Here is a 14,439-nt window from a genome sequence, read left to right as displayed (position 1 = left end):
ATGAAAATGATATAAAGTGTGAACAAAACATGTTGGTATTGTCATAAAACAAGCATGGAACATCGGAAATTATAGATACGTTGGAGACATATCAGCATCCCCAAGCTTAGTTCCTACTCGTCCTCGAGTAGGTAAACGATAAAAGATAATTTCTGAGGTGACATGCTACCAACATAATCTTAATCATACCATTGTAAAGCATATGAGATGAATGCAGCGATTCGAAACAATGTAAATGCAATGAGTAAACAAGTGAATCATATAGCAAAGACTTTTCATGAATAGTACTTTCGAGACAAGCATCAATAAGTCTTGCATAAGAGTTACTCATAAAGCAATAAATTCATAGTAGAGACATTGAAGCAACACAATGGAAGATTAAGTTTCAGCGGTTGCTTTCAGCTTGTAACATGTATATCTCATGGATAGTGTCAACATAGAGTAATATAATAAGTACAATAAGCAAGTATGTAGGAATCAATGCACAGTTCACACAAGTGTTTGCTTCTTGAGGTGGAGAGAAATAGGTGAACTGACTCAACATTGAAAGTAAAAGAATGGTCCTCCATAGAGGAAAAGCATCGATTGCTATATTTGTGCTAGAGCTTTGATTTTGAAAACATGAAACAATTTTGTCAACGGTAGTAATAAAGCATATGCATCATGTAAATTATATCTTATAAGTTGCAAGCCTCATGCATAGTGTACTAATAGTGCCCGCACCTTGTCCTAATTAGCTTGGACTACCGGATCATCACAATGCATTGTTTTTACCAAGTGTCACAAAGGGGTACCTCTATGCCGCCTGTACAAAGGTCTAAGGAGAAAGCTCGCATTGGATTTCTCGCTATTGATTATTCTTCAACTTAGACATCCATACCGGGACAACATAGACAACAGATAATGGACTCCTCTTTTATGCTTAAGCATGTAACAACAATTAATAATTTTCTCATTTGAGATTGAGGATATATGTCCAAAACTGAAACTTCCACCATGGATCATGGCTTTAGTTAGCGGCCCAATGTTCTTCTCTAACAATATGCATGCTTAACCATAAGGTGGTAGATCTCTCTTACTTCAGACAAGACGGACATGCATAGCAACTCACATGAAATTCAACAAAGAATAGTTGATGGCGTCCCCAGTGAACATGGTTATCGCACAACAAGCAACTTATTAAGAGATAAAGTGCATAATTACATATTCAATACCACAATAGTTTTTAAGCTATTTGTCCCATGAGCTATATATTGCAAAGGTGAATGATGGAATTTTAAAGGTAGCACTCAAGCAATTTACTTTGGAATGGCGGAAAATACCATGTAGTAGGTAGGTATGGTGGACACAAATGGCATAGTGTTGTTTGGCTCAAGGATTTGGATGCATGAGAAGTATTCCCTCTCGATACAAGGTTTAGGCTAGCAAGGTTATTTGAAACAAACACAAGGATGAACCGGTGCAACAAAACTCACATAAAAGACATATTGAAAACATTATAAGACTCTACACCGTCTTCCTTGTTGTTCAAACTCAATACTAGAAATTATCTAGACCTTAGAGAAACCAAATATGCAAACCAAATTTTAGCATGCTCTATGTATTTCTTCATTAATGGGTGCAAAGCATATGATGCAAGAGCTTAAACATGAGCACAACAATTGCCAAGTATCACATTACCCAAGACATTAATAGCAATTACTACATGTATCATTTTCCAATTCCAACCATATAACAATTTAACGAAGGAGAAACTTCGCCATGAATACTATGAGCTAAGAACACATGTGTTCATATGCAACAGCGGAGCGTGTCTCTCTCCCACACAAGCATGATGTAATCCAATTTATTCAAACACAAACAAAAACAAGAACAAACCGACGCTCCAAGAAAAAGCACATAAGATGTGATGGAATAAAAATATAGTTTCAGGGGAGGAACCTGATAATGTTGTCGATGAAGAAGGGGATGCCTTGGGCATCCCCAAGCTTAGACGCTTGAGTCTTCTTGATATATGCAGGGGTGAACCACCGGGGCATCCCCAAGCTTAGAGCTTTCACTCTCCTTGATCATAATATATCATCCTCCTCTCTTGACCCTTGAAAACTTCCTCCACACCAAACTCGAAACAAACTCATTAGAGGGTTAGTGCATAATCAAAAACTCACATGTTCAGAGGTGACACAATCATTCTTAACACTTCTGGACATTGCATAATGCTACTGGACATTAATGGATCAAAGAAATTCATCCAACATAGCAAAAGAGGCAATGCGAAATAAAAGGCAGAATCTGTCAAAACAGAACAGTTCGTATTGACGAATTTTAAAATGGCACCAGACTTGCTCAGATGAAAATGCTCAAATTGAATGAAAGTTGCGTACATATCTGAGGATCATGCACGTAAATTGGCTTAATTTTCTGAGCTACCTACAGGGAGGTGGACCCAGATTCGTGACAGCAAAGAAATCTGGAACTGTGCAGTAATCCAAATCTAGTACTTACTTTTCTATCAACGGCTTAACTTGGCACAACAAAACACAAAACTAAGATAAGGAGAGGTTGCTACAGTAGTAAACAACTTCCAAGACACAAATATAAAACAAAGTACTGTAGCAAAATAGCACATGGGTTATCTCCCAAGAAGTTCTTTCCTTTATAGCCATTAAGATGGGCTCAGCAGTTTTAATGATGCACTCATAAGAAATAGTAGTTGAAGCGAAAGAGAGCATCCAGAGGCAAATTCAAAACACATTTAAGTCTAACATGCTTCCTATGCATAGGAATCTTGTAAATAAACAAGTTCATGAAGAGCAAAGTAACAAGCATAGGAAGATAAAACAAGTATAGCTTCAAAAATTTCAGCACATAGAGAGGTGTTTTAGTAATATGAAAATTTCCACAACCATATTTTCCTCTCTCATAATAACTTTCAGTAGCTTCATGAGCAAACTCAACAATATAACTATCACATAAAGCATTCTTATCATGAGTCTCATGCATAAAATAATTACTCTCCACATAAGCATAATCAATTTTATTAGTAATCGCGGGAGCAAATTCAACAAAGTAGCTATCATTATTATTCTCATCAAGTGTAGGAGGCATAGTATTATCATCATAAAAATTACTCTCCATAGTAGGCGGAACCAAAAGACTACTATCATTATAATCATCATAAATAGGAGGTAAAGTATCATCAAAGTAAATTTTCTCCTCAATGCTTGGGGGACTAAAAAGATCATGCTCATCAAAACCAGCTTCCCCAAGCTTAGAATTTTCCATATCATTAGCAACAATGGTATTCAAAGTATTCATGCTAATATGTTCCATGGGTTTTTTAATTTTCGCATTAAACCATTCATGTCTTGACTCAGGAAATAGTACAAAGAGCTCACAGATGTTTTCCATTATGCCTTACTAGTGTAAACAAGAAACAAAAAGATGCAATTGCAGGATCTAAAGGAAATAGCTTTGAGTACTTACAACGACGGAAAATAGCTTGGTAGCCGAGGTCCGAAGTGTGAGTACCTTTTACCTTTCCTCCCCGGCAACGGCGCCAGAAAAGTGCTTGATGTCTACTTCCCCCTCCTTTTCCTGTAGACAGTGTTGGGCCTCCAAGAGCAGAGGTTTGTAGAACAGCAGCAAGTTTTCCCTTAAGTGGATCACCCAAGGTTTATCGAACTCAGGGAGGAAGAGGTCAAAGATATCCCTCTCATGCAACCCTGCAACCACAAAGCAAGAAGTCTCTTGTGTCCCCAACACACCTAATAGGTGCACTAGTTCGGCGAAGAGATAGTGAAATACAGGTGGTATGAATAAGTATGAGCAGTAGCAACGGTGCCAGAAAATAGCTTGCTGGCGTGTAGTTGATGGTGGTAGTATTGCAGCAGTAGTAACGCAAAGAAACAAGAAACAAGCAGCGATAGCAGTATTTAGGAACAAGGCCTAGGGATTACACTTTCACTAGTGGACACTCTCAACATTGATCACATAACAGAATAGATAAATGCATACTCTACACTCTTGTTGGATAATGAACACATTGCGTAGGATTACACGAACCCTCAATGCCGGAGTTAACAAGCTCCACAATAATGCTCATATTTTAGTAACCTTTAGTGTAAGATAGATCAAAAGACTAAACCAAGTACTAACATAGCATGCACACTGTCACCTTCATGCATATGTAGGAGGAATAGATCACATCAATATTATCATAGCAATAGTTAACTTCGCAATCTACAAGAGATCATGATCATAGCATAAACCAAGTACTAACACGGTGCACACACTGTCACCTTTACACATGTGCAGGAGGAATAGAACTACTTTAATAACTTTGCTAGAGTAGCACATAGATAAATTGTGATACAAAACTCATATGAATCTCAATCATGTAAAGCAGCTCATGAGATTATTGTATTGAGGTATATGGGAGAGAGATGAACCACATAGCTACAGCGGAGCCCTCAGCCTCAGGGGTGGATTACTCCCTCCTCATCATGGAGGCAGCGATGGCGGTGAAGATGGCGGTGAAGACGGCGGTGGAGATGGCTCCGGGGGCAATTCCCCGTCCGGCAGGGTGCCGGAACAGAGAGTTCTGTCCCCGAATTGGAGTTTCGCGACGGTGGCGGCGCCCGGAGTCTTTCTGGAGTTTCGTCAATTGGTACTGCGTTTTTAGGTCGAAAGGGCTTTTATAGGCGAAGAGGCGGCGCGCAGGGGGCACACAGGGCGCCACACCCTAGGCCGGCGCGGCCTAGGCCTGGCCCGCGCCGCCATGTGGTGTGGTGGCCCCTGGCCCCTCTCCGACTCTTCTTCGGTGTTCTGGACGCTTCCGGGAAAAATAGGAGGTTTGGCGTTGATTTCGTCCAATTCCGAGAATATTGCCCGAACAGCCTTTCTGGAACCAAAAACTGCAGAAAACAGAACCGGCACCGTGGCATCTTGTTAATAGGTTAGTTCCGGAAAATGCATGAAAATGATATAAAGTGTGAACAAAACATGTTGGTATTGTCATAAAACAAGCATGGAACATCGGAAATTATAGATACGTTGGAGACGTATCACCTAACATGATCAAGATCATCTATCTGTAATTCTATATGTTGCGTTTGTTGGGATCCGATGAATAGAGAATACTTGTTATGTTGATTATCAAAGTTATATCTATGTGTTGTTTATGATCTTGCATGCTCTCCGTTACTAGTAGATGCTCTGGCCAAGTAGATGCTTGTAACTCCAAGAGGGAGTATTTATGCTCGATAGTGGGTTCATGCCCGCATTGACACAGGACAAGTGACAAAGTTCTAAGGTTGTGTTGTGCTGTTGCCACTAGGGATAAAACATTGATGCTATGTCTAAGGATGTAGTTGTTGATTACATTACGCACCATACTTAATGCAATTGTCTGTTGCTTTGCAACTTAATACTGGAAGGGGTTCGGATGATAACCTGAAGGTGGACTTTTTAGGCATAGATGCAGTTGGATGGCGGTCTATGTACTTTGTCGTAATGCCCAATTAAATCTCACTATACTCATCATGATATGTATGTGCATGGTCATGCCCTCTTTATTTGTCAATTGCCCAACTGTAATTTGTTCACCCAACATGCTGTTTGTCTTATGGGAGAGACACCTCTAGTGAACTGTGGACCCTGGTCCAATTCTCTTTACTGAAATTCAATCTACTGCAATACTATTCTACTGTTTTCTGCAAACAATCATCTTCCACACAATACGGTTAATCCTTTGTTACAGCAAGCCGGTGAGATTGACAACTCACTGTTTCGTTGGGACAAAGTACTTTGGTTGTGTTGTGCAGGTTCCACGTTGGCGCCGGAATCCCTGGTGTTGCGCCGCACTACATCCCGCCGCCATCAACCTTCAACGTGCTTCTTGGCTCCTCCTGGTTCGATAAACCTTGGTTTCTTTCTGAGGGAAAACTTGCTGCTGTGCGCATCATACCTTCCTCTTGGGGTTCCCAACGAACGTGTGAGTTACACGCCATCAATCATCCAACAAGAGAGTGTAGAGTATAGCATTTATCTATTTATTATGTTATGTGATTAATGTTGAGAGTGTCCACTAGTGAAAGTATGATCCCTAGGCCTTGTTTCCAAATACTGCAATCATCGCTTGTTTACTGTTTTACTGCTTGTTTACTTCCTGCAATATTACTACCATCAACTGCACGCCAGCAAGCACTTTTCTGGCGCCGTTACTACTGCTCATATTCATTCATACCACTTGTATTTCACTATCTCTTCGCCGAACTAGTGCACCTATACATCTGACAAGTGTATTAGGTGTGTTGGGGACACAAGAGACTTCTTGTATGGTGATTGCAGGGTTGCTTGAGAGGGATATCTTTGACCTCTTCCTCCCTGAGTTCGATAAACCTTGGGTGATCCACTTAAGGGAAACTTGCTGCTGTTCTACAAACCTCTGCTCTTGGAGGCCCAACACTGTCTACAAGAATAGAAGAACCCGTAGACATCAACATGTTCTTCAAAATTTATTCTTTTGAAGTATAATATAAGTAATCATCAACCATGTCCTGTAGAACTTAAAATTGACAACTATTCTTTACATTTTATTCCACTACTATCCTTTGTGTATATGCTTGTTATGTTGCATCATATTACTTGCTTATGATATTAATACAACCACACCCTAATAAGAACCTTGTTTGAGAATCATCTTAAAAGTGAAACACTCCGCAAAGAAATCTTTACAACTCATCCATCCTAAATCATCGAGGTTAGGTTACGCTCGGGATGATTGCATCTCATACTATGCATTATAGCATCTTTGCCAATTCTTTAAACATTGTCCTTATCGGACAATGATGGTATTTCAGAATTTGGAGTTCTCACGTATCGAAGCTTTTGCCTGCATAATCTTGCAGTCAAGAAAGGCAAGTTCATCGCTTGCTCATGTCATTTGATTATTTTTATCAAACTATATGCAAAGTACTATACTTATCACTCATGCATTGAAAAGCAAAATATTATTTTACAATTATGAATATGACTATGTGGTGGGCAATGGAGCCATGGTATGTGTTGATATGGTGGAGGTTCCATTGCATGGGTTTATTAACCTAGGATTAATTACCAATTCCGTCCAGTGATTCTAGCGCCGTACATACCGTGTTAACCATAAGATCTATAATGGCTCTGGGGAAGCCAGCTGTATCTTTTCCCTCCTGCACGCCAACGGACTGGTTAGAGCTGCGGGGTGCTGGAGGCACTGCCGTAGGTTGGGATGGCCTTTTAAATCCCCATCCGTGTGGATGACTGGCTCTACCGTCTATGATGGATTGTCCAAAGTACACCGTGGGTAAAGCCGTATGATCGGGAGACGTCTACCGGGGGTGTACGGGTGGACAAAAGGGTGGGTTTGCAGGGTCGCGGAGAAGGCGGTGTGGGCTTGGATTTTCATACCTGGCCTCACACCAAAGGAAGTGTGAACGGGGGCAAGTCCCTGCAGATGGCAAAAAGGATGGGATCTCTTCTGGGAAAAGTAACGCACCTCTGCAGAGTGTATCAAATTGTGGCTGTCACTCCTTGTTCCGGGAAGGAAACTGCGAACGCGGCAGGAAAGGAACTCCATGAAGTTCTGGTCAACCTGTGAAGACTGACGGGCATAGTTTTCAGAATAAAATAAACCTTTTTAAGAAATGTTTATGAAAACTTGCATACGCCTATGACTTTCTGGTCTATGGTTGTAGCTAGTGCATGATACACCTATTTCCTAATATGAACTTGCTGAATACGCTCGTACTCATCCCACTCTTAAATCCCTTACTTAGCTATGGAGGCACTGGAGGATAAACTACCGTGGAACTCGAAGACAAAGGAGTCAACTGCAACAAGATGAAGAATCCAAGCAAAGAAGTCAATGACATCAACTGCTGCAGCAACTAGAGTGGAAACTTAGACTAGTAATAGAAGGGAACATTTCCCTAATCCTAGCACCTAAGTAGCTAGATTTCTATAGCAAGCCTAGTAGCTCTGAAGTTTAAGTTAACAATAAGTTAGATTACGAGTCGTTCTTCTGGAGCTTTATTTGAAGTTTTACCTCACTGTAAAGTAGGAGGCTGTGTTGATCTTCTGTAAACAGCTTGTGTATCCCTCTATAGACATACCTTGGACTCGCATATGTTTCTGTTGTACCACTCTGAGGGATGTAATATGAGTGGAACGGTGTTTCACTTGTGTTATGTCAACGACTTGTGTACTACACCATGCAGTGGTATGCTGGGTCACCACAGTCTACTGATGTGATTTACCTCGCATCCATCAAAGAGTTTCTCGAGTTCATTGTATACCTCCTTGTATGCTATCATGCTGTCATTGACCGCGTCGCACTGGTTCATCACCTGTTGAGCCACGAGTTGGGAGTCACCGAAGATTTTTAACCGGGTTGCACCGCAGGCTTTTGCCATCTTCATCCCATGGATGAGTGCTTCATACTCCTCCTCATTGTTAGACGCATTGGGAAACGTCATTCGCAGCACATATTTCAACTTATCTCCTTGAGGTGACACTAATATCACGCCTGCTCCAGCTCGTTCTAGCCTTTTGGAACCGTCGAAGTTCATAGTCCAGGTTCTCGACAAATCTGGGGGTCCTGTAATTTGTAGCTCCATCCACTCTGCGACGAAGTCTGGTAAGATCTGTGACTTTATTGCTTTTCTTTTCTCATCCGTGATGTCCCGAGGGGAAAGCTCTATTCCCCAAAGGGAGACACGACCCGTAGCTTCCGGGTTGTTTAATATATTGGACAAAGGCGCCTCGTTGACCACTATTATGGGATGTGCCGAGAATAGTGTCGCAGTTTTCTTGCGGTTGTCAACACTCCATATGCTAATTTTTGGTACTGCGGGTACCGCTGTTTTGAAGGCGATAGAACTTCACTGATGAAGTACACCGGCCGCTGGACTCCATGGAGATTTCCTTCTTCTTCTCTTTCAACCACCAGTACTGTACTGACCACCTGAGGCGTGGCTGCGATATATAACAGGAGAGGTTCTGTTTCCTTGGGCGCCACCAATATTGGTGGTGTCGAGATTGTGCGCTAAGCTCTATCTGCTTCTTTGTTCCACTCGAACTTTCCTCCATGCTTGATCAAGGCGTAGAACGGCAACGCCTTTTCTCCCAGCCTGGCGACGAATCTGCTTAAAGCTGCAACTCGCCCAGTTAGCTGTTGTATTTCCTTTAACTTTGTTGGCTTCCGCATCGTCACGATGGCTTGAATTTTCTCCGGGTTAGCCTCGATTCCTCTTGCTGACACCAGAAACCCGAGAAGTTCTCCCGCAGGAACACCAAAAGAGTATTTCGTCGGGTTCAGGCAGAATTTATTGAGATTGTCGAAAGTTTCCTTGAGATCCTCGATCAAGGTTGACCCCTTCTTTGTTGTTATGACAACATCGTCAATGTACACTTGAACGTTCTTGCCAATCTGTGTGGCCAGGCACTTCTGCATCATCCGCTGATATGTTGCTCCCGCATTTTTTAACCCGAAAGGCATTGTTCTATAGCAGAACACGCCATAGGGTGTTATAAAAGCTGTTTTGACCTCATCTTCTTCTTTTAATCGGATCTGGTTGTAACCAGAGTATGCGTCCAGGAAGGAAAGACGTTCACAGCCGGCCGTGGAGTCGATAATTTGATCAATCCTTGGGAGGGGGAAGTAATCCTTTGGACAATGTTTATTGAGACACGTGAATTCGACGCACATGCGAAGGACATCTGTGTTTTTCTTCGGGACCAGCACTGGGTTAGCTACCCACGTGGCCTCTATGTGTAACTCTTTGATAAATCCAGCTTCTCTGAGTCGATTAATTTCTAACAGCATAGCTTTGCGGTTTGGTTCCGAAAAACGCCGCAAAGGTTGTTTGATTGGTCTAGCCATTCGATCCAAGTTAAGAGGATGCTCCGCAAGTTCCATGGGTACTCCTGGCATGTCTGCTGGACACATGCGAAGATTTCCCAGCGCTCATAGAGGAACTCGACGAGCGCGCTTTCCTATGCGAGATCCATATTTGTTGCGATAGCTGTCGTCTTATTGGGGTCTGTCGGGTGGATCTGCACTTCCTTTGAGTTTTTGGTGGTGTCAAAGGTTGGATCCTTTAGCGGCCTCCCTCCGTCAGGCAACACGTCATAATCAGTTGTTAGCCTTGATGCCATATACTCTGCTTGCATCCCGAAAGTTTCTGACAGTCGATGAAAATCCTTGTCGCACTTATCCGCTAGCGCGAAACTGCCTTTTACTGTAATTGGACCTTTAGGTCCAGGGAGTCTCCACAACAAGTATGTGTAATGTGGTACCGCCATAAACCTGGCATACGCGGGTCGTCCCAGTAGAGCATGTGTCAACACCCGGATTTTTAATTCCAGATGCCTGTTATGCCATACATCGCAATCCCAGGAATATTGTTTTTGCGAGACATAACAGTTGATATCACAGAACATCATCCATTACAAACCATAATCATCTTAAAACAAGGGATCACATGATCCAGTCTTACAACAACAGTTGATCTAGTGATCAATTACAAAACATGTAGCGGAAGAAACGTAGTAGCGGTCCATCTGTTCCACACGAAACGGTTGACGTCAGGAGGTAGTCCTAGTTATCATAGACGTCCTGCAATCCATCCTCCTGGTACTGGTTCTCCTCTTCATAGTCTGGCAATTTGAATAGCCAGGGACAAAGCCGTGAGTACTTTTAAAGTACTCGCAAACTACCACTAAAACTGGGGCATGGGTAAATCCTTAAACAAAAGAAGATTGCAAAAGGTGGCTTGCTCTAGTAGAGCTTGCTCATAGTAATATCTTGTATTGGTAATAGCTTACCTTGATTGGTACAGTGATCAAAGTTTTCTTCTTCGTAGAAGACCTCCTCCTCCTCGTTGCCTTTGGTACTAGCGTCTATAAACGGATACGAGGTAACAATCACCAAACAAATACTTAAGTACTAGATTTACACTCAAAGGGATCACACAAGCTAATCTAGCATCACAACATTATTAGCATGGTGGTTGGCTTTGGTTTCTTTTAAGAAAAATAATTTCCTCTCATTGAAATATTTATTAGGGTTTCTATTTATTTCCTTTGAGAAATAATTTCCTCTCATTGAAAATTACTAAGGTTTAATATCCTCAAATAATAAGTATGAGATCGTGTTGACCAAAGTCAACACTTCATATTTACCATTTGGGAAAATGATTTAAATGAGATAATACATCTCATACAATTTAAATACTACTTTGGAAAATGATTTAATATTCTCAAGTAGTAACATATGAGGTCATGAAGACTAATGTCATCACCTCACATTGAATTACTTGGAATGGTGATATAAATGAGATGCTACATCTCATAGATTTAAATTACTATTTTTGAAATACTTTAAATGAGCTAGAAATGACTACATAGCCACTATTTGAATCTAGCCCATGATCATATGAAACAACCATGTCATATTTTTGCATAATCAAATAGAGTTTTTGAAATGTGAATTATGAGAGGTGGAATCACCTCAAAATTCATTATGGTTGATTTTTAATAATTGTTTGAAATATGAAAACCTAATGCCTTGTTATTTTTAGTGCAAGTGATCTACAATGAAACAAGGGTTAAGACCAGTGGGTTTGATAGAGAATTTCATAAGCTTTCCAGAAATATAAAATTCATCAAATTTGGGTCACTAGATTTTGTTCTATTAAATTTTGAATCAAGCACCAGTATTAAAATTTGGTTTAAACAGATAAACGAAATTCAAACAGGTGGGATTTGGCGGGAAACTAAACGGGCCAGCGAGAGAGAAAGGGAGAAGGCCGGCCCAGCAGTGCGTCTCGCACACGCGGGCCGCCTGACAATGGGTCCTGCCTGTCAGTGGGTTATAACACCTGAATCGGTACGCGCGCGGGGAGGCCGTAGGATTAGATCCAGATCGAACGGGTGAGGTGCGTCGTCGTCTCCGACGAGACACAACACTTCTGGCGGCGAGGCTAGGGGGTCGGCGGCTCACCTGGGCTCCGGCGAGGGTCGGTGTTGACGCAGCTGGACGTTGTCGACGATGGTGAAGCAGATGGTGGTCGCTGCAGCTCCTGAGGTGGACGAAATCGACGACACCTTCAGCTCCTACTCCGGCGGACTCTGGCGGTCGATTGGCGCGCTATGGGTGGAACTGGGCAGTGGGCTTGCTTGAGGGGGCTCAGTGAGGAGAGGGAAGAAGAATGGCGTGAAGAAACAGCAAGGGGGAGGCCTCCTTTTATAGGGTGGTCGAGGTGCTGCGGCTCACGGGCGGGTCGTCGTCGTCGACGATGCTACAGCGGCGCAAAGGCATTGGCGAGGGCAGGGGACGGTGTAGCGTGGCCTGACTGTCCTTGCGAGCGTCACTGCGCAGCAGGAGGGAGACGGGATGGCTCGGGAGACGATGATGCCTATCACGGGTGCGGCGGGTCTCGTCGACGGTGGCGAGGGCTACAGTCGTCGAGAGGGTAGGTGAGCATGTCTGGGCGATTGCTGGCATCGTGGCGAAGCTGCTGGCGAGCGCTGAAGGCAAGGTGAGGTCGAGGTTAACGGGGCGATGTTGTGCACTGACGTGTCCAGGGGCATGTCTGTGCACGCTCTGGCGCGTCCTGGCATCCCTGGGCATGTCCTATGCTGAGTTGTGCAGGGCTCTCCTTAGCCAATAGTGAGCATGAGCAGGTGCAGGGAAGTGAGGGCAAGCTTAAGGACATGGTGAGGTCAACCAAAGGTGAGTGGAGAGAGGGATGGCATGGAGGAGTGGCATGGTACATGACATATGCAAGGTTTGGTCAATTTCTCCTTTGAACAGTAGGGAAAAAGCATGGCATGGTCCAGAGGGGAGTAGGAGGAGTGTGTGGTGACATAGGCATGGATGGTTTAGGCTCAAATCCATTGGATTATAGCATGTATGATCAAACCAGATTCATGCCCACCAAGTGTTCGACAGAATGGCCGCATGAATATTAAATTTGAATTTTGCCAAACTTTTTGTTGGGTGTGATTCAATTAATATTTGGCACCTCTTGATGGCCTTGGTTTGAAATTTGGAATTGGTTTGGTGAAAATCAAAAGTGAGGTGATCTAGAATCTGATTCAATGTTGCCATTTGGCATGCCGTTTATAAGAATTTGAAAATGAATTAGTCAGGTTGGTCAACACCAAATGTGTTCACCTTGATGAGGTCTTGGATGAGGTGCAAAGAGTTGAGCAAGTTTAGTTTAGAAATCTCTTAGTACAGGGGCTCAAAGTAGGTAAGATGTTAAAATTGTCACATATGACCATTATCATATGTGACTTGATTTTGATTTTTATTTTGATTTGTTTTGCATTTCTTTGATTCAAATGTTATTATTTTGAGTTTAGTAATGTTTCTAAACCATCAACACAAGGTAAAATGGCCTAGGTTAAAGATTTGCAAAAGTGTCCATAGGCTCATATGTGAATTCCATTTTTTATTTTATTTTCTTTGTCTTTGACCAAAGGTCATTGTTTTGGGTTCATTGAGTGTTAGGTTAGGTTTAATAATGGTTCACAACCATTTTGGTAAAGTAAATATGGCATAGGTCATTATTTGCAAAAATAGCCATAAGCTCACATAAGACTTTATTTTTATTTTATTTCTTTTTCTTGGTTCCTCTTTGATTTTGAAAAGGGTAGGGTTTAGGGTTTAGAAGCATGTTCCATACTTCAAAAAAACAATCATGGCAAAAGCAAACCTTCCCTAATTCACTTAATAGAAAAGATTTTGAAAAAGGCAAGTTTTTGTTGGCTCCAAATTTTGGAATAAGGGAAATTGAGTTTTTCTTTGTTTTGAAATTTTTGGGTGTTACAAACCTTCCCCCCTTAAACAAAAATCTCGTCCCGAGATTTAAGAAAAGTTAGGAACCTAAGAGAGATTGGGAAATTGGGTTAACAGGAAAACATACTCTGCATGGCATTGGGTGCTTCCTGGGCTTCCGTTGCATTCATGCGGTAGTAACGACCGTTGCGGTTGTTCGGGTTTCTTCCATTTGAGACACGGCGCTATTGCTGGGCAAGTGCAGCGGTATTGGGGGTAGTCTTGGCAAGCTTCTTGGGGCACTCATTGGAGTAGTGACCCACAACTCCACGTTCATAGCAGGTCACAGTTGACTTGTCCTTTGGGACAATGGGTACAACATTGCTTCCAGTCCTTGGGGCAGTGTTAGAGTTGTTGTTGTTACCATTGTGGTTGTTGTTGTTGTTGTTGTTGTTGTTGTTGTTGTTGTTGTTGTTGTTGTTGTTGTTGTTGTTGTGGTTATTGTTGTTGTTGCCTCCGGGCTTCGGGTGTCCTCCATTGTCGTTGGTGTAGTTTGGACGGAACGTCTGAGCAGGTGGCTTGTTGTGTCTTGGGGCAAATCCTTCAGGTGAATT

At 42.3% G+C, this 14,439-nt stretch overlaps 1 protein-coding gene across 1 annotated transcript in view; it reads left to right on the top strand.

Moving 5' to 3' along the window:
• The window catches only part of LOC127339449 (uncharacterized mitochondrial protein AtMg00810-like), a 56,428-nt gene extending 44,205 nt beyond the window's left edge, over positions 1 to 12,223 (top strand). The window contains exon 2 of the mRNA XM_051365304.1: positions 12,104 to 12,223. Within this exon, the coding sequence (XP_051221264.1) occupies positions 12,104 to 12,223 (120 nt within the window). The remainder of the gene's footprint in view (positions 1 to 12,103) is intronic.
• Positions 12,224 to 14,439: the final 2,216 nt, after the last annotated feature.

This window comes from Lolium perenne, chromosome 3 (genome assembly GCF_019359855.2).
Source record: "Lolium perenne isolate Kyuss_39 chromosome 3, Kyuss_2.0, whole genome shotgun sequence".
NCBI classification, from domain to species: Eukaryota; Viridiplantae; Streptophyta; class Magnoliopsida; order Poales; family Poaceae; genus Lolium; species Lolium perenne.
This window is presented reverse-complemented; position numbering and strand designations above follow the sequence as displayed.